At 58.5% G+C, this 19,434-nt stretch overlaps 4 protein-coding genes across 4 annotated transcripts; 3 read left to right on the top strand and 1 right to left on the bottom strand.

Annotated features, from left to right (window-relative positions):
- Window positions 1-3,476: 3,476 nt before the first annotated feature.
- BXZ73DRAFT_44324 (FMN-linked oxidoreductase) lies at window positions 3,477-4,916 on the top strand (the record flags this gene model as incomplete). Its single annotated transcript, XM_048019316.1, has 4 exons — window positions 3,477-3,644; window positions 3,697-3,766; window positions 3,837-4,419; window positions 4,472-4,916. The coding sequence occupies 4 exons, from the start codon at window positions 3,477-3,479 to the stop codon at window positions 4,914-4,916; spliced, it is 1,266 nt and encodes a 421-aa protein (XP_047879648.1).
- A 1,964-nt stretch (window positions 4,917-6,880) lies between these two features.
- Window positions 6,881-8,590, top strand: BXZ73DRAFT_44187 (SET domain-containing protein; the record flags this gene model as incomplete). Its single annotated transcript, XM_048019288.1, has 7 exons — window positions 6,881-7,011; window positions 7,073-7,259; window positions 7,315-7,478; window positions 7,535-7,571; window positions 7,628-8,233; window positions 8,293-8,403; window positions 8,465-8,590. Coding segments are annotated over 7 exons (1,362 nt in total), but the record flags the coding sequence as incomplete, so codon positions are not given.
- A 5,624-nt stretch (window positions 8,591-14,214) lies between these two features.
- On the top strand, window positions 14,215-14,937 carry BXZ73DRAFT_99732 (uncharacterized protein; the record flags this gene model as incomplete). The annotated part of the gene is made up of 5 exons (XM_048028099.1): window positions 14,215-14,260; window positions 14,318-14,415; window positions 14,481-14,519; window positions 14,575-14,713; window positions 14,774-14,937. 5 exons carry the CDS (start codon window positions 14,215-14,217, stop codon window positions 14,935-14,937), a joined length of 486 nt encoding a protein of 161 aa, XP_047879646.1.
- A 2,552-nt stretch (window positions 14,938-17,489) lies between these two features.
- On the bottom strand, window positions 17,490-18,632 carry BXZ73DRAFT_99731 (uncharacterized protein; the record flags this gene model as incomplete). The annotated part of the gene is made up of 2 exons (XM_048028098.1): window positions 17,490-18,497; window positions 18,549-18,632. The coding sequence occupies 2 exons, from the start codon at window positions 18,630-18,632 to the stop codon at window positions 17,490-17,492; spliced, it is 1,092 nt and encodes a 363-aa protein (XP_047879645.1).
- Window positions 18,633-19,434: the final 802 nt, after the last annotated feature.

Below are 19,434 nucleotides of genomic sequence, written 5' to 3'. Positions count from 1 at the left end.
ATTCCAGGGCAGAGAGCGTTAAGTGACTGGCCGACGAGCTCTCACCAACCTCTCCGACAACTCAGTTCAAGTTCAGATGGTAAATGGCTTGTCACCCCTCGGAGCCCCATGTGACTAACGCGCTACTTACAGTGTTAGTAACAGTCGAGAAAGCGATATTTATAAGCCATTCAAGTCGAACCCAAGTCAGCAAGAGATGACAAACGGGACGGCCCTGAACGGCCACTGAAGGAAACAGCACAGGAGCGGTGGATCGACTGTAGGTCTATGAAGTCCTTTACTCATCCCTCAACAACTATAAGCTTACACATCACTAGAGCTGAGCCTGTCGTACTTGTGTCTCGAATAGCAGTCATTGCGCCAACAACTCAGTTGACAAATACCCGACTTTCGGGGAACAATTTCCGACTGGTACTAGGCCGCAGAATATACAGTGAGTCAGCACCTTGCCGTACTAGGGCCGGAACAATTCGACTCTGAATGACTGTAAGTTGCCGTTGAGCGTTTTCGACAGCATATATCAAGACAGACTGCTATCCACGCTGCCAGTGTACCATCCAACACCGTCTTCTCCTTCTTCAGCATCAGGAAAACCCCAAAATGCGAATTAGCACTAACAGCGTGAAATTAGTCCTAATGGCTTGTCTAATCGGGCTAACAGAATTGGAGGATCTAGTCACAACTAATGTGTGATAGTTGGGTACTAGCAGTACAGTCGATCATCTAATCTCAATAATTCTACCAGCTCTCTCACTAATTGGTGTAATTCACTCATATCTGATCTTCTGTGTCACTAATTTGAACGTCACACAGATATATTGCAGCTAATTAGAGTAACATTGGAAGGACGACATAGGGGGCCATATGGACGACGCCGTAGGCGCAACACACGGGCAGAACAGGCAACACAGGTAAAGTGGGCAATATAAGAGCGACGAGGGCGAAGGTGATGCAAACACGGGGCCGAGACGGGGGTGGGGTGGGTGACGCGGACACAGGCGACATGAGCCGGGCGAGGGCAAAGTGGGTGACGTGCGGGCAATGTTGATGAGGACGTGATGTGGGTGAGACGTGGACGACGCGCGGGCGAGGCGACGAGACGTGGGTGAACGCAAGCGTGGTGAGCGACACACGGGCAGACAAGGGCAACGTGGTGACGCGAGGGCGAGACGGACGACACAGGGTGAGATGTGGACGATGCGGGGGCGACACGTTGATGCAGGGACAGCGCGGGAGACACGGGCGACGTGGCGACGACACGTGGGCAACGCGGGTGTGGTGGGTGAGGAGAGCGACACGGGGGCGAACGCGGACAACGTGGGGGCGATGAGAGCGCGGTGGGTGCTAGGTGAGGCAGATGAAGTTGGCGATACAGGCGACGCAAGTGCAAGACAAAGGCGACGTGGGCTAGAGCGAGATGGGCAAAAGGAGGTGGGTGACTCCTGTGGCGAACGAGACAGAGACGGAATGAATACTCGCCGAGAAAGACGGGCTGAACGTCAGGCTGAACGTCGGCGTCGCGGGCGGGAGCTAGCTTCCCGCTTATGCCGGCGCGACAGCGCTTGAATAAGTGTATCTTGTGAGTCCTCAGTCCTGGCTCGTAATCGATAGGATAGATATTGATAAGGGAGAGCTGTGTGTCGTTCCGTCGGTGACGCGGGTGCGCAGGTGACGCGGGCGAGCAGGGCGAGGTGGAAAAACAGGTGAGAGGGCGAGGCGGACAAGGTGGGTGACGTGGGCGACACGGGAGATGCGGGCGCCGTGGGCAAGGTCGAGACGGGCGAGGTGAGTGATGTGGGCAAGGGCGAGACGGACGAGACAGGCGAGAGCGAGACGGGCAAGACGAGGAGCGGGAGGCAAGGAACGATGAGGGCGACGTGCCAGGCGCCAAGCGCTGGAGTCCACGCGACGCGCGTCGATTCCCACGCGTCTGGAACTGCCAGCACGTCGTCCTTCCTTTCGTCCCCTGCAGCTGACACCGAGCTCGTCCTCCCCGTCCTCCACATCCTGGCCCCCTTCGTCTCCCCGGCCCATATTCTGCGCCCTTCGTCCCAACCTCCTGACCCCACAATGTGCAACCGCAACGACGTCTGTGGTCACGCCCCGCCCCGGTGAGTCCCCCGCTCCCCCCTCTTGCGCTTCCTACCTCGCCCACCGCCTCCCAGGTCCTGCCCGCGCCACCGTCCCCGTCCCCGCAACCAGCACGTCCCAACAGACATGCTCGGGACGCTCGTTCCCGATGTGACCGTGGGACGCCGTCGTCACCACCCGCCCGCCGCAACGCCGTTCACCCGCGCTTTCCCGTGTGCAACCCTGGTGCACGGTCCCCTCGTCTCGAGTGGGCCGCGAAGGAGAAAGAGGCCGGCACTGCGGTGGTCACCCGTGTGAAGATTCACGCCCTCGGACGACAGGGTACAGAGGAGGGCAGCGCGCGACCTCAGTGCTTGGAGGTAAGCCTGCCCCGTCTCACCTGCCCTGCGCTCGCTCGCTCACGCATTCTCGCCTGTCTCGCCCTCGTCGCTCGTTTCGCTCATGTCCGTGTCACCCACGTCGCGCACGTCGCCCGCGTCCCTCTTGTCTGCTTCGCCCACATCTCCCTCGCTGCCTTGCCCGCACTGCCCGTGTCGCCCACCTGGCCCATCTCGCCCTGCCCCGCGTCACCCACCTCGCCCTCGTTCTGGCCCGTCTCCCTCTTACCTGCTCGCCCTTGTACTTGCTCGTCTCGCCCTCGTCCACCTTGCCCTGGCGTCACCCACGTCGCTCTTGCCAGTCTCCCCCTCACGTGTGTCACCAACCTCGCCCACCTCGCCCTCGCCCGTCTCCCCCAGTCTCCCCCTCACACATTATCCACCTCGCATGCCTCACGTCAGCATCATCACCTGGTCAGCGTCGCCCACCTTAGCCTGTCTAACCCCCGCGTCGACGTCATCCCTTCCCCATATCGCTTGCGTCGCCTATCTTGCCCGCGTTCGCCCTCACGTCGGCTGCGTCTTGCCCCCACATCACCCACGTTCACCCCCTCGTCGCTCGCGCTGCGTCGCCCTGTGCGTCGTCCGTCTGCCCTCACGTTGTCTTTGTTCACCCACGTCTCGTCCCCGCGTGGCACTTTGCCCACCTCGCCCGTCGCGCCCGCGTCACCGTAGCATAGTACTTGTGTCCCTGCATTTAAATATATCTGCTTTGAGCTCTCCGAATGCGTGACTAGTCGTGTGATTATCATCTCTAAAGTGTGCCTATCTGTGTCTAATTGTGCTTATTGTTGCTAAACCCTGCCTAACTGTGTCTCTAACACATCTATTCATGCCCAAATCCCCGGAGTAGTGCATGGCTAATTGTTGAACTATTCTGTCTAACGGTGCGAATTCGCAGGGGACCGATCTAATTAGACACTAATCGATAATCCGCGCTAATGGCTGATAATCAGCTAAATTAGTGCCATTAGTGCGAATTCGCACTTTGGGGTTTTCCTGATGAGAATGTCCCCAGCATATGACTTCGCTGCTGCTCCGGATGTGCCTTACTTCACACCCGCCCAAGTTCCCGTCGCGGGAACCGGACGCCCTGTCAAGGACTCAACAAAGCCTCTTGCAAAGCTCTTCCAGCCTCTCAAGATCCGGGGTGTAGAGTTCCAGAATCGCCTATGGGTGAGTGTCAGACCCGCCTGCAGCTGCTCGACACGTGCTCACCTATCCACAGGTCGCCCCGATGGACTTGTCCTCTTCTGACGTCCGCGACGGTATGATGAACCTCTGGAACATCACTTCGCGTGCGTGTGTTTCAGCCTATCCATGTTCGCCTCTCGTGCATGACACTAACAATATCGGCTCCCTGCACAGTCGCCTCGAAGATCGTCTACGGCCCCGGCCTGACGATCATCGAAGCCGCTGCAGTGACCCCGGAAGGTCGTGTCACGGTGCACGACGTCGGGTTCTGGTCGGACGCGCACGCCGTGCCCATACGCCAACTCGCCGAGTTCACCCACAGCCAGGGCCAGAAGCTCGGCATCCAGCTCGGCCACTGCGGCCGCAAGGGCACCATGGCGCCCATCTGGCACGCCGGCCACGAGGTCGTGCCGTCTTCCCGCGGCGGCTGGTCCGACGACCTCGTCGCGCCCTCGGCCGTTGGGTACCCCCCGAGCGTAGGGGAAGAGGGCGCGGTGCCGCATGCGCTGACGAAGGAGGAGATCAAGACGCTGGTCGTGAAGTGGGCGGAGGCGGCAAAGCGCGCAGTCGACGCGGGCGTGGACGTCATCGAGCTGCACGGCGCGCACGGATTCTTGATCCACAACTTCCTGAGTCCGGTCTCGAACAAGCGCACGGACGAGTACGGGGGAAGCCTCGAGAACCGGGCGCGATTCTTGTTTGAGGTGGCGGACGCGATTCGGGGGGTCATTCCGAGCACAACGCCGCTGTTCCTCAGGTGAGACGCTTCGGTGGGATGTGATTGCTACGGGATGCTGACCTTGATGTAGGGTATCTGCGACCGACTGGTTGGACAAGGTGCTCCCCAACGAGCCGTCGTGGACGCTCGACGAGACCATCAAGCTCGCGAACCTGCTTCCGGAGCACGGCATCGATTTGATCGATGTCTCGTCTGGAGGGACCGACCCCGGGCAGAAGATCGAATTCATCGGTGGGCCGGCTTATCAGGCGCATCTGGCGGAGGCAATCAAGAAGTCTGTCGGCGACCGCCTCTTGGTCGCGGCAGTGGGTGGGATCACGACTGGTAGTATCGCGGAGGAGGTGCTGCAGAAGGGCCAAGCGGACGTGGCTCTGGTCGGGAAAGCGTCGCTGTTAAACCCCGCGTTTGTGCTCGATTTTGCAAAGGATCTGGAAGTGGACGTGAAGATTCCGCATCAGGGAGACTGGGTGGTACACGGAAGGAAGAGTATGTGGAGATGGGTGGACTCCGCGTAATAGAGGACTGCACGCACTGTACTAAGAGTTACTAGAATTTGAAGACGAAGGCTCGGCCCGCTCGATGTCGTCCAGGGCCATGAACAACGTATTACGGATATGTGGTGGATCGGTGATCGGCATTGTTTTTGCTTTCCTGGCACTTCTAATTGCGCTCCACTTGATTCAAATCTCCTGTAGTGCCCTTGTTTGGCGTGTATTCCCACTTTCCCTTCGCCGATCGCGGAGCCCCACGCGTGATCGGGGCTTTGCTTGCACACGGAAAAGCAGATGACACGTTCTGTCATCGTGAATTCTTTCTGCGCACACTGACGTCATGTGGTGGTGTATTTCTGTCCCAGATCTAGACCAGGCTGTAGAGTCCAGTGTACGAATCTTCAAAGCTTCAGTCCTCCGCGCTGAAGCTGCGTCGCCGCGACAGTACTTGCTCGCCCTCAAAATCCAGCACTTCGGTACCTGCAACACAATCGGGTTCAGGGTCGTGCACTCATGGCCCTCGCGTGCGCTGGCTCGCGTTCGGCGCGTGGCACCGACGCCCGCCCCGGTGCCTCCATCGCGACCGTTCATGGACACGCGCGCGAGTGCGGCGGCGGAAAGGACCCGCAATTCACGGCTGTAGAGGAGACGTGGCGCGCGGACCGCGAGGTGCACGGGCGCGAGCTCGAGCGTACACGAGCGGGCCTGGCGCAGATTCCACCCTCACCGTGTTCCGCCCCGTTCCCCCGATGTGCCGCCGTGTTTGCCCGGCAAACCTGACACTTACTATAGCTAAGCACAGTCACTTCCAGACTAGCGTAGCACACATAGGAAGGGTGGAGGATGCTAAAGTGGAAGAGGAAGAGGGGATATTGAATGAAACGAGCGAAATGCACACTGCCAGGTTGGGACTCAGAACTTGGCGCCCGTGATACGATAAAGTTGTTTTTGGCGCTTGTCCCAATGCCGCCGGAGCGCCTGGACGAGCAGCCGGATCACGATGATCGATGACCAATCTCAAGCTTGGCTTCAAGCTTCAAAGCTTCAAGCTTCGCCGAGTCGCGCCGACGATTTACATGATTGAAACGCCCCTTGAAGGACAGTCTGGTAAGCACATCATTCCCTATCCTCAACTTCGCGCACTTCGCTAGGATCGCTTTGTACTGTACCATTTCGATCTATTCGAACGTCACGCGTCACAAGCCTTCCAAAAGTTCGAAATTTCTGGGGTCAGTCACGCATCACAAGCCCGCAGTTCGAAACGGTTGTATGGGCGCCTAATTACTTGCACACTCGTTTCGCGCATTCATAGCGCTTTCGGCCTTTTAGGCACGTTCTGAGTTAATTCACGACATAGCCAAGTGCTCTGTGTCTCAGTTAACCGTGCGCACGGCTCGTTTTAAACCCTCCGGTTCGAATATTTCGGGACGGTCACACCGGGCCGGCCCCTGGTTCGAATTCACCTGGCATACTTGGGCTGTCACGCACCAAGGCCCGGTTCGAATAGATCGAAATGGTACAGTACCAGAAGGCGTTCTTAAACAAAAGGAAGAGAAATGATGGTCTAGGTCAGGCCCGGATCCAGCCTGCAACAGTCCATATGAACGTACGTGTGGATCAACAGTGGCATTTAAAGGTCCACTGAGGGCCAAGTCGTTGGGTGACATTAGTGACTGTCACACTGGCTCGGCGCTTCAGCGCCAGCGACCAGTGATCACGCCGTGACTAGGCTGTTGCAATCATGTGCGCGCGGGGCCGGTGGACCTTCGTCCACCTCCTCCTAGGTCCTTTCATCCCACCCTGAATCTCTTCATGGACGTGGAAGCTTTTGAGGCATGGATGGAGAAGTATGGCATCTGCCAAGAAGGCACCATGGTGACCCATTCCAGCGGCAACGGCGTGTCCGTCATCAGCTCTTCAACTTCCGTCGCTCACCCAGCCCGAGGCGCGTGCTCTTCTCACACCACCGGCCGTCTCTCTGAAACTATAAATCAGTTGCAACAATTCCCAAAGCTGCCATTCTGTCGGTCCGCACATCCTCGCTGACCTCGCACATCGCGTGGGTCCCCTACGGCCATGGCGCAACATTGGCCCTCTCTTTCGCACTTTATTCAGAAATGTAAGTCATACACGGAGCCTGCACGTTTTCCTTTATACTCACATGCGCAGCGGCTGCACAGGATCATAGGCGATCAGTCGCGATGGTACGGATATCTGCAATCATTGCCCTCGGACATCGTCCCCATTGCCCGACTGTGGGCTCATCGAGAAGCATTCGCGGACGACGACACACAGCAAGCCATGCGATGGCTGGAGAGAACCGAAGTACAACATGAGCTGAATGACGCAGAGGGCGTTTCTCTCGCCGTGAGCGTCTCTGCTTCTACATACCAGACGGTACACTGACGAGTACGTTGACCAGGACGAGATCGATCAATACTACATCTCCGAAGTGGCCCCGATTCTGAGCAAACTTGGGTATAAGCCACATTTACGTGACTTCCTCCACGCATACTCCCTCGTCTCATCTCGTGCATTCTTGGTTGACGCTTACCACGGCCTGTCTATGGTACCTCTCGCCGACGCGTAAGCTTTGGCGTTTCTCGAGGGGTTTTAAGCAGTTTCTCACAATCCTTGTGCAGATTTAACCATAGCCACGACAACCACGTGCAACTCGCCGTACGTCATTATTCACACTTTTCCTTCTGCCTCACGTCCTAACTATCCGTACCCAGAGCGAATACGACGTCTGCCCTTATTGCGGATCATTATCTGAGTGCGCACATGACGACGACTTTTCGAATGATCATCGCTCCGCCGCGGTTCACAACATCCCCACCGAGGCCGACACCGTCGACATGGTCACCGTACGCCCCATCGGAGCGGGGGAAGAGGTTTTCAACACCTACGGAGCGTCTCTGGGCAACGCCGCGCTGCTCGCTCGATACGGTTTTATCCTCGAGGGCGGGGAGACGGATGTGGTGACCTTCGGCTGGCCAGGCTCGGACTTTTTCGATGTCGCCGATCAAGAAAGACGGTGGAGGGACGCGTGCGACGCAACGAGAGGAGAAGCGAAGCGCCTCCTCGAAGGTTCAGATCTCGTGTACTTCCCGGACGAAAGGCGTGGGGCTCGTCCTTTTCTCGGCATCAACAGCGACGCGCAAGTTTCTATCGGGCTGCTCACCTGGGCCTTGAACAAGGTCCTCGCTCCTTCCAGCGCTGATGTGGACATCCACAAGCGGATATCCGTGCTATGCTCGGCGCTTCAGGACGCTGAAGAGGAGCTGTCTCGTGATGACGAGGGGATTCTCGCAAGTGAGAGTCATGCCGGGGGCGGCACGGTGGGTCCATTAGGCTCTTCGTCAGGACTATAGGGACTAACGAGCTAATGTGTATACAGATCATTCAAGATCTGGTCGCAGTGGCACATACTCTGCTGGATCTGTTTAAATCCCGTCTGGATGTGATTGGACAGGGTTGCAGCGCAGAAGAGTTGGGGCTTGAGCTTGACGTGCGTGCATTTATACTATCTTCTTCCACGTATGTCTTGATGAGCTCACTGTGCCTGGTAGGCGCTTCCACCACATCGTACGAAGACGAGACTGGCACTACAGTATGTGCTAGGGGAGCGCGCGATCATCGAAACGTGCACGGCGCAATGGCAGGACATGCACAAAGTGCTCCTCTGTCGACTCTGACGGTTCAATTATGCCTCACTGCGACCGAGCTACTCTCACGCAATCCGCTTTTCTGAGAGTACTCCCCTGGCCCTGCCTACCGCCGGACACCATAGACGCCCTCCAGATCCAAATATTTCCCCGACATCCCCAACTTCTCAGTCTCTCCCCCCGCACTGCTCCCGTCCGACGCCCCCACGATGCCCACCAGCGGTATCACCCCGTACCGTCTGCCCTCTCCTGTTCCTGAACGCGATCTGTTCGATGTTGCCACGACGCGCGGCGCGAGAGCAGAAGGCGCTCGACGCGGCGGACGTCGCGTTCCTGCTCGAGCACTGCGTCCGGCGGCGGGTGGAGGTGGACTCGGTGCAGGTGCCGGACGTGACGCCGGAGTTGGCGGAGTACACTGTTGGGGAGGGGTGAGTCGAGCGGGGGCTGTGGTTGGAAGCGGCCGCGGCCGCGGGGTTTGTGTTGGGTCGTGAGTCTGCACGGTCTCGACGGGCGGGCTTGTTTCTTACCTTGGAGCTCTCCGGGGGGCTGGCCGTTATGAAATGATGACGGCGATTCATTGACTCGAAGGCGGAATACGGGTACAGCGATATAATGCACGTTCTTGTTCCACATCTGATCACGATTCACAGCAAGTTACAACACGCATGTCGCATGTTTATTTTGCGCCTGTACTACATGCGTCAGCGTGACTCTAGGTGCTTGTGCGGTGACGTCACGAAGAGCATGGCGAATCGCGTGACAACGGACGAGCCGTCTTCTTCCGCCCATCCTCAGGGATATGGATATCTTCAAGGGCGTCGGTGAGTCGACGTATTATCCAGGTCGTTCCTACGCCCAACATATCTGCAGGTTCTTTCAGCCCCTCCGTGCCGCCTTACGTCAGGCAAGCGTGGAGTAAGAACGTCTCCAGACTCAAAGTGTAGCTGCATAACACCTTTTCCAGCGAAAGGAGGAGGCTCTCTGACTACACAAGACTCAGCGGCGTCCATGACACATGTATTTGTGGATGCCGACAAGGATCTGTGGGTGCCCCAGTGCGTAACGCGTTCTCTACCATTCAACACCTCGCTTCTGACCGCATATATGCGCGTCCAGATTGCGCTCTCGCTCTGTTGTGGTGCGATCTACCCTCCTGTTTTTCTTTCGCCACGTGTGACGAGGGTGCTTCATAAGGTCTTCGATTGGCGATGGGTCGTCGACTGTGCAGACGCCGGCTTCAGGCTCCCGATATGCTCCTATGTCATTGACGGTAGGCCGTTCGCGAGTCACAGATCACGTCGCACATGTCGGTTCATTCTTATTGCAGGACAGACGCAGGACGATGAGCAAGGACACTCTCCGCGTGCATACACCCAGCCTGATCACGCACCCACTCCTCCCCGGACGTTTCCGGACGACGACTCGGGCGACACGCTCGTCATGCAGGAGCTCCAGGGAGACCGGGCGTGGCTGCACGACGCCATGGAACGCAGCGTACAGCCATCTTCCGACGACATGAAGGCGACGGACGACACCTTCGCGTTCCTGCGTCGCACCCCACCGCGGCCCCCGCCCGCTGCCGTCCCCACGAACTCGGACGTGGTGCAGAGCCTCGGAATCCGGTGCGTTCCTGCGCGCATGGGACGGTGCGCGGCTGACGACCGTGCCGCAGCTCCCTCCAAGCCCGTCTCGCCAGGCACCCCGTCGTGCCGATGTTCGACGCGTGGGACATGCTGGCCGACGTTCCCGTCCGCCGATCGGGCGTGTTCGTGCGCGGGGCAGACCATCGCGGGGGACGCTTTGACTGCTGCTATGTCGACGAAGACGTGTAGGCTTCGCCCGGGGTTTGTACCTCTACATTTACATGGCACGAGACGTCCGGCTACACGCGGAGCTTCACCGGTGATCGATGACGTTCGGCGGGGTGTACGGCGCCTCGAGAGCCTTGATCTCCTCTTCGGTGAGCCTCACTTCAAGCGCGCCTGCATCGCAGCAGCGCACCAGAAGCGCTGAAAGACGTCGTAAGCCATATTAGCGACGCACCGAGTATGTCCTCCAGGTTCGCGAGGCTCGTCGTCCCGACGATCGGCGCGGTGACTGCAGAGACGGGCAGGCGGCACAGAAGACATAAAAGTGGCAAGTGGTGGATTCGAACCCTCGGCCAGAGGCTCCAGCGCCAAAGGCTCCCACACTGCGCTTTGCCGTCTTCCCGTCGTCCCAGCCGACACCTCGCTCTGTCACTCAGGCTGCATATCCGTTTCCTTGATACAGCCTCAAAGGCGTGAGTGTCATTCCGGGCTCTTCAAGCTTACATGAGCGCCATCAAGAAATCTCGAGTGTCATGGGTCGACCCAAATTTGCTCACAACTTCAACCAGGCCGCCCACACCAAACAGCCCTTGTTTGGCCACCCTTCCGAACTCCGCCGTCCAGCCGGGGCCTGACTCGAGCACCCCAAATCATTCGTGGGTGCCGTTCTCTCGGATCCCTGCGCCGCCGCTTGGGCTTTGCGACCAATCCGCGACACACGACGGCCTGCGATGCCTTCCTGCCCCCTGGCCGCCGTGATCTCTCTGGACGAGTCTTCTCGCGCTCGGTAAGAAAGCCCTTCTGTCGAAACTCGGCTGAGACCTTCTTGATTAAAATCAAAATTTCAGGAACTGGTTCAAGATCCGAGAGCACCTTCTCACCAGAGAAGCACCTGATCTTGCTTGGGCGCGGAGAAGTGCAGGAGGCGATTGGCCAGGGCGATACTCGTGACCCCAGTATCGCGGGCCTCGACGCGGCCTTGTGCCAGCCGAGTGCGCGACCTTGTGCTCTGCGCGGACTGGGCGTGATGCGGTCGCCACCCGGGATTCGCGGTGGGGTCCGACGGGCGAGCATAAAAGCCCTCCCCCCCGCGCTTTCTCTCCTCAGAACCCCCACCACCCGCCATCTCGACGATGCTCTCCCCCCGCGGCGCACCCATGCCCATGCGGCACACCATCGGCTCCCTAGCCACAACTCAGCCCACCCCCTCGCCTCTCGCCCGCCTCAACGGCGGCGACGGCAGCACGTTCGCCTCCGGGTGACGATGAACAATGGGTTCATTAACGGTGAGCCTTTTCCTTGAGCACACGCGCCACCATTCATGCTGACCACTTACTAGGACCGGTCCTGTCACTCTCCTCGCCCGGCACCAAGGCTCTGGCGTCGCTCGCGCGTTGCCATCCTTACCGCCGAATGGGCAGGCGAGAGACACCGTGCAACGGCTTCATGCCACACCGCACGGGGTGCCCGAAACGTACGCCCACTTCGCAATCCCACTTGCCTTGCGGCACGCGGAGCCTACGCGCCGCGCCCGGACAGAGGGCTCTGTCAAGCTGTACCCATCTCTGCCGAGCGTGTGATTTGTGCGTCTTTTTGTCACTCCGTCCAGCCGACGTCGATGCTGATTCCAGCACGGCAGCTAGTTCGATAGTAACCTCCCAACATAGTGAGTCACTGGCCTTTCCATCGCTTTTGAATACATCCTGACTTCGATCGTTTAGCAGCGACCCGGACTTGTGAATAGGCTCCTAGTAAGGGCGCGGTCGACCGCTTCCCGCTGTCCAATCCAGCGGCGAAAGTAGGATATGGTCCCGCGCCAGGCGGCACGCGCGTGCCCGACGGTTGCCGCTCCGTAAAAAGTTGGCACCGGGAAAGTCGTGCGTGTCAGCCTCAGATTCGGAACCGTCTTTCTTTTCTCTCGATCACCGTCCCTCTCCTTCTCCTCCCCATGTTCATTCGTGTCCACAAGCACGGCGATCGTCAGGCGGCGCGCACGACCCGATGAACGCCGCTCCGTGAACCTCACGGAATGTTTTCATGGCTCCGGGACACTCGTGCGCGCCGACCCCAGCTCGGCCCGTCCTTGTTTTCTTTTCCTATATGCTTGCGTCTACTCATGTATCGGGCGACGGAGGTCCATACGACCTCCGTTTCAAAATGCCTCCCGAGGTATCGGCGCAGGCCTCTCCGTGGCCCTCGGGACTAGTAGCCGTCGCTCGCGCGGCGGGGAAGCCAACATGCGTCGTTGATGTATTATGTAGTCGCTACAATCAATGGTATTCGCTCCAAGTTCGCTATTAAACACGACGATCTCAGTGAAATGTCCGCGAAGACCGGATGCGTCGTCGGCGAACACCCGTCCGGATGTACCGGAGAACCCATATTTGTGCGTGTTCCCAGCCAGCCTTGAGGTGATGGCTTCATCCATGTTCACCTCGACGTTCGGGATCGCGGACGAGCGGATGGAAATAATACGTACAGCAAGGTCTCGATCGATGTCAGGCTCGACATACCTCTTGAGAGCAGTAAAGTGCAGGTTGCCGTGCGCCCAAGCTCCTCACCCTTCCACCTCCTGGCGGACCCGTGCGTACCGCTGCTGCTTATAAACGCCGGGTCCGGGAAGAACACTGGCAGGTGGGATGTGCTTCATCAGCTCTTGCGACGAAACATTCCCCGAGGCTGAGCAACGCGCAAGATCGAGTTCGAGACAGGTGGAACGGGCGCTGTGAAGACTTGCTGCTTGCGGTCCTCATTCTGTAGATCCTTCGGGCGAGTATTCTGCCCGCTGCGTTCCAGATAGCACGTACGGTTCCTTGCGTCGAGAACGGTCCTCGGGTCCTGGATGACAGGCCGACGAGAGACTTCTCTGGGTGCAGACGCAGCGGGAAAAGTTTAGAGGATGAGCCTTGGGGCGGGAGATCCGTCGTGAGTGGAGGGAAGCTTTAGAGCCTAGCCGCGGCCTCGAGATGGGCGTCTATTCCAACCTACCTTGTTCCCACCATCATCGCTTTCCCCAGCACACCCCTGACCCTCCCTGGCCTCGCCCAGGCGCTAGGATTTGGAGTGCGTAGTACTCAAAGGTAAGTGCCGTGAGCCCGGAGCATGCAGTAGCAGCGGCACTTGAAGTGGACACGCGGCCGCTCGACTCATCCCCGACCGGGGCCGTTTTGGTGAGTCCCAAAATTTCTCAGTTCCTTGCATGACCTCTGTCTGATCGTCCGTTCAAATTTCAAGACTAAGGAATCAGACTCGGACGTTTTAATTCTGATTAAGCGTTTACGAGCGGCGCGGTCGCTGTTCCGGTGCATCGGAGCATGAGAATGTCTTTGCAACCGGGAAATTGATGGCATTGGGATTTCAATTGAAGGATGAGGATGTGTGGATTCTGAAAGCACTGTCTTGAAAAGGCACCCATAGTTTCAAGAGGACATCTCCAAGTCTCGACAACCGCTGCACTTCCCGGCCGAAAACAATCACTTTGACTGTTCATCAAATACACTCGGGCCGGATGCACACCCGGCGGCCATCTTCGGCTTGCGTGGACACACTGACACAGCTTGACAGGTACGTGGCGCTCACAACGTATTCATCGCTTGTTGCACACGCACACTGCTTTCTGGCTTCAAGCGTTGTCACAGAGGCACTCCATCGCGTGTTGGTCACCGCGCTGTCAACTATGCCAAGCCCTTCAGCCAGCCCGAGTCACTTTCGGACTCAGTACGGACATGAGATCGGGCGACCCGGCCAACGTCCAGGTGTCGTGCGGGAACGGTATAAGATGAATCCATTCCCCGCTCTTTTGACACCTATACTTTCCTCCACCTTCCATTCCCTTCATATTTCACTATGTACCCCCTCGCGATAATCTCTCTCGCTCTTTTCGCCACCCACGGTACGCCCCAGAACCGCGCTCAGACCAGGCGTGGCCTCTCAGATATATATCCGATAGCGTCCGCATCGGCAACCACCCATGCGCCTCGATTCACGCACATATTGACCACTGTCGGCCAATTGGGCGGTTTCGACTCGGGAGACTTTCCGTCTCAGGTCCGTTCGCGAGCCTCCGCGTCCATCCTTGAGGTTGCCGCTCATTTCTCTCTTGCCGCTCACAGTGTACGTCCGACTGCAAGGCGCTCGCCGACACTGCCAGCGTATGTCGTCATCTTCCCGAGATCTATGTGCGAGGTGCTGAGCGTAGAGCTGCAGTGCGACACAACCGACGTCGGCTGTGTCTGCAACGAGAACGTGAACAAGGGCTCGCAGTCGTGCATCGACTGTGCCATCCGGGTCGCGAACGGCACTTTGTCCCAGTCGGACATCGACGGGTTCCAGAGCGAGATGAAGGGTGCGTCGTCGTCTATGCGTGCTTGGCGTCGTCCATATCAGTCCCCTCACAAATGCTCAGATTTCGAAGACTCGTGCAAGCAAGCCGGCAAGGCACTCGCATCGCTCACTATCTCGTCGGACGGTGTCCTCGAGACCGGAAAGAGCGCAGCAGGGAGTGGATACACGCTCTCGCTGGCTTCTCTAGGAGGAATCTTGGGTGCAGCCGGAGTGTTGCTGCTTTGACTGTTTGACTGTAGCGCTGCACCGGATATCGATGACCACCTCTCTTTTGGTTTTATGCTGAACCGCACTGGTAACATACCCACGCTTCTCCGAATACTGTGCTTTCACACCACGGGATAATACCACGCGTTAGTTTGTCTTAGTAGTGCGATCTGCTTTTGTGGTGCGCTCACGACGCCTGCGTACTACACGCTTTTCTAAGTTGCAAAGTAAGACCATATAGCCCAAGGAAAAACAAGCAAACCAGAGTGTTCGTCGAGTTCATAACACACTCTCTTAGCACACAAGTTGGCCGTTCTCGTTGATTTCTTTCTCGTCTTCGACGACGTCCCCAGGGGTAAAACGAAACCGACCGTCAAAGCGTGCTCGTACCACCGTGCTATCTGTTCCGGCCGCGACGAGCCGGCCGCGAGGCGCGAAGGGAGGGATGTGCCCGAGAAAGCCGAGGTGGCATTCCATCGTGTGCCGCTAACTTTGGGTTTGCAGGGCGTGTAGTAGATCCAGCACAGGAGCCGGTTAGGTGTCGTGCGCGAGGTACGTATACGTACACCCCCAGACGGCGCGCCGCCGATTTCTTGCTGGCGCCTCGCCCGCCAGAATTCCGGTGGAAAGACAGGTGGATTCTACGTGGCTACCGCTGGATTCCACGGGTGGGGCCGCAACGTTGATTCCACATTTCATCAAGCAGAAATCCACCTCTCGCTCTGCTTGCTTCCAGAGGCCATCATGCCCTCTGTTTTCATGCTGCTCGTCAGCCCGTTTTCCAGTACAATTACGTACACATGACTGAATCGACGAGTGCCGCTGGCCGCCGAGATCCTTGGAACAGCTAGGCGCCCAGCCAAACCTGGGTCCAGCGTGTCACGCTCGAGTACAGTGACACAGAGAATCTCACCGTACTTCATTCTGCATGAGGGTCCTCGATATCGTCCTCCTATATGAGAAATAACACGCCGCGCGAGGTGTGCACAAAATTCATTCACACTCATATAATTTCCCACAATCAGCGTGGGCCGTGGTCCCATTGAACATCGTACTGTTCACCATGAACACAGGTATCCAAGGTGAAGGGAGGGCCTGTGTGTGTGGCAGACAAAGGAAGCTGGTAACTGAGGACTTAGGAAACGCCAACGGCGAGTTTGACGGCATGAGACGGTCGAACCCCATCTGTGGAAGGTTGTTCCCACGCACAGACCTTTGGGCCGCAGCTGCCAGCAGCGCGCTGCGCGGCTCTCGTTCGTCTTCAATCCCTCCTCGCTGTTTCTACCGCCACCTCTGATCTTGCACTACAGCTGCTTCCTCCTAAGGGCTGCTTCACAGACATGTAAGCCCAAATTTTGCTCGTGTGTGCCTTACCTGATAGAACGTCACATGAACAGGCCACCAAAGAAAAAGGACAGCAGCTTGAAGTCCCCATTATTGACTGGAGGACATGTCAGTGCCGAGAGTCATCGGGTCACATTAGCACCACCCCGGTATGTAATGTCCACTGTGCAATCACACACGTCTACTCCCTTTGTGCTGTCAAGGACGCCGCAGTTCACATGTTTTGTGCGAGGTTTGAGCGGCTTCGTGGCCCGCTTCCGGCGTCCATCATCGTTGCTCAGCCCATCGACAACAACGATGTCACTGAGTAGCTCGATGACCCGGTTGATCTTAGTGTAGAACCCCCTGCTGTAGTCGCTCCTTTAATACTGCCTTCAATAGAGGTCTAATACATTCGTTCTTCGAGTAATTGCTAGTGCGTGGACCAGTTTCGTAGCCCCCGCGTGATGCCGTTGCAACCGACACGATGGCTGACAAACATATGTCACACTGGTCACTATTTTATTCATTGTGACTCTCAAAACAAAGGGCCTGCACGGTGTCGGGTACCTTTATCGGGGGCAGATCTGTCAGGTGGAATCCACGTATCAACCAGCTGTTTACCACCTGTCGAACACCTGGAAACTGCGTTGCGGCCCGACTGCTTGAATCCACGTTTCGCACGAGGAATTCCCCACCCGCCTTCTTACACGTTGTTTCCGGCGGCGCGCCGCCTGGGGGTGTAATAGTGGAGGGCTCTTCCAATCGCGGGCATACGGGCGGCCGGAAGGTAGTGCAGACTCCGATATCCTCGAGGAAAGGGAAGGATACAAGTACTCATCATCGTCGCTGTATTGAACGGCGACCGGGATTAATAGTCCTACTAGTCCAGAAACAAAAGCTGAGAAGCCATTGAATCGAAGATGACCTAACGCTTACTGTGAACGATGTTGTGAGTCCGCCGACTCGGCGTTGCGTCGAGAGTGGACGCGCAGGCTTCTGCGCTGTCCTGTCCTAGGTGCGTGAGTCCTGTACCTTACAGATGTCGTGGCCGTTCGAAACCAGTCAGCCAGTTAAGAGTCTGTTCCATAATCGATGGAGGCGCAGGCAGGGCTATGATAGGACAGAGAGGTAAGTAAATGCGCCGTACGAATACAGAGGATCAGAGAGCATAGGTGTAGTATCCAGAACATAGAACGAAGGAACACGAGACCCAGACGCAACGTACGAAAGACCAGCACTCAATCTCACTTTCTCGCCTCTATCGACGCTGTCTTCTGCCTCTGCCTCTCCACCTGGGTGTCGATATGCCGTGCGATCGTCTCCCCACGCTCCGTCAGCTTCCTCTCCAGCTTGCGCGCCTGCCCCTCGACATATGTCCCGAACGCCGCGCCTTGGCTCTCGAGGATGCGCCCCAGCGTCTCGAACAGCCCCCCGCCGCGCGCCGCTTCAGGCTCGCGGTCGACCCCGCTGATGCCGATGAGGATCTTGCCGTGCTTCGAGCGGACGAGCGCGCGGTCCTGGCCCGGGTCCGCCGCCTTGACGTCCACGAGCGCGTTCGGGGGCTGCCCGGGCGCGGAGACGACGCAGAGCGTCTCGCGGTCCGTCGCGCGCAGCGTGCGCGCGCGCGCGGCGAGGCCGGGGAGCAGGCTCGCGTTCCCGCGGCGGGTGCCGATGACGAGCGGGCCGGAGAATGCGGGCGGGAGGAGGACGGTGATCTTGCCGTGCCGGGTCTCGACGAGGAGGTCGAGCGCGCGGGAGGGGGCGGCGTCGTGCACGTCGAGGAGGACGCGGCCGTGGGCGCTGTGGACGTCGACGCGGGTCGGCTCGCGGCCGTAGGCGAAGGGCGGGGCGACGAGGGCGAGGTCGAGGGTGAGGGCGCCGTGCCGGGTGGTGAAGGAGGCGTGGACGTCGGACTTGTGGCGCGACTTGCCCCAGGCGCGGTCCTGCTTCCGGCACATGCGGCGGGAGAGGCCGGAGGTGGGAGAGGGGAGGGCGGGGTCGATGAAGTAGGTGCCTTTCATGGTCTTGCGTGAGGCGGGGGGCGCATACAGTGAGTCGGGAAGGACGAAGGACGCACCTGAGACTGGGGCATGCTTTGAGAAGACCTCAAAGCGGTTGACGGTCTGGGGGTTGTGAGGCTGGAAGATCGGCTCCGAGCGCACTGGGGTCGGTTCGGGGACGCGACTGGGACCAGCAGGGGGGGAATATGGGGGAGGGGGAGGGAGCGCGGACTCTACCCGAGGAGAGGGGGCCTGCAGGCTCGATTGGCCAACGTTGAAGGCACAGCAGAGCAAGCGACTCACCTCAGCAGGCCGTGGATGTTTTTCAGGGACGGGCGGGGACTTGACGTCGTACGCGTCTTGAGGGTGGCTGTTGACGATAATCATGTTGAATGAAGGGATGGGGCGAAGGACGAGAGTCGAGGGTATAAGTAGGATGCGCTACGGCCCGGAGCTGTCGCCTGCGGAAGGCAGGGCTTTGACATGCCGCGGCGCAGCCGTGAGCGCTCGAGCTTACGCACTGCCTTTGATCCACCACCGCACCGTATGCGCATAGACCGCCTGCTCGGAATCCTAGCGGACTAGCTTGCTCTAGAGAAAAGTGGGTGAATGAGCCACCGCAGGATCGCAAGGACCCAGCGCACTTACTGAAGCAGAGACTCTCGAAGCTGGCACCAGTGGCAGCGAAGATGCCCGCGGATCTTATCAGATATAACATGTACAGCTTCCAGGCCGCGACCCACGCTGATTCCAGCCGACCCACAGCAGGCACGGCACGCTTCTTGATCATCTCGCGCTCGCTCGGCCTCAATGCCTGCCGCCTCCAAAGCCGGTGTCCGATTTCAACGGCTGGAACCTGCTATATAGCACCCGACTCGTCTCCAAGTCGATCGCCTGAGACAAGTCGTCTTCCGACCACCGTCACTTGCACCACCACTGCAAACGCCCTCGCCGCCCAACGTCTTCATGATAGTCTCACCGGAGGGATTGAACGATGTGGTGGCATCGAATGGTGCGTGCCTATGTGCTCTCTCAGGATCTGACCCCTGACCCCCCTTGCCCTTGCACAGAGACGACTGCGGCCACGCGTTTAGAACTCAGGGTGCGTATCTCACTCTCCCCCCTCGCATGTATGCCGACAAGAAACAAAGGCAGGGACATCTGAAGATGACGCCCCTCCCCCTCCGTA

The sequence above is a fragment of the Epithele typhae genome (assembly GCF_022376455.1).
Source record: "Epithele typhae strain CBS 203.58 chromosome Unknown BXZ73scaffold_13, whole genome shotgun sequence".
NCBI classification, from domain to species: Eukaryota; Fungi; Basidiomycota; class Agaricomycetes; order Polyporales; family Epitheliaceae; genus Epithele; species Epithele typhae.
Note: the sequence above shows the minus strand (reverse complement) of the source record. Positions and strands in the feature narration are given on the sequence as shown.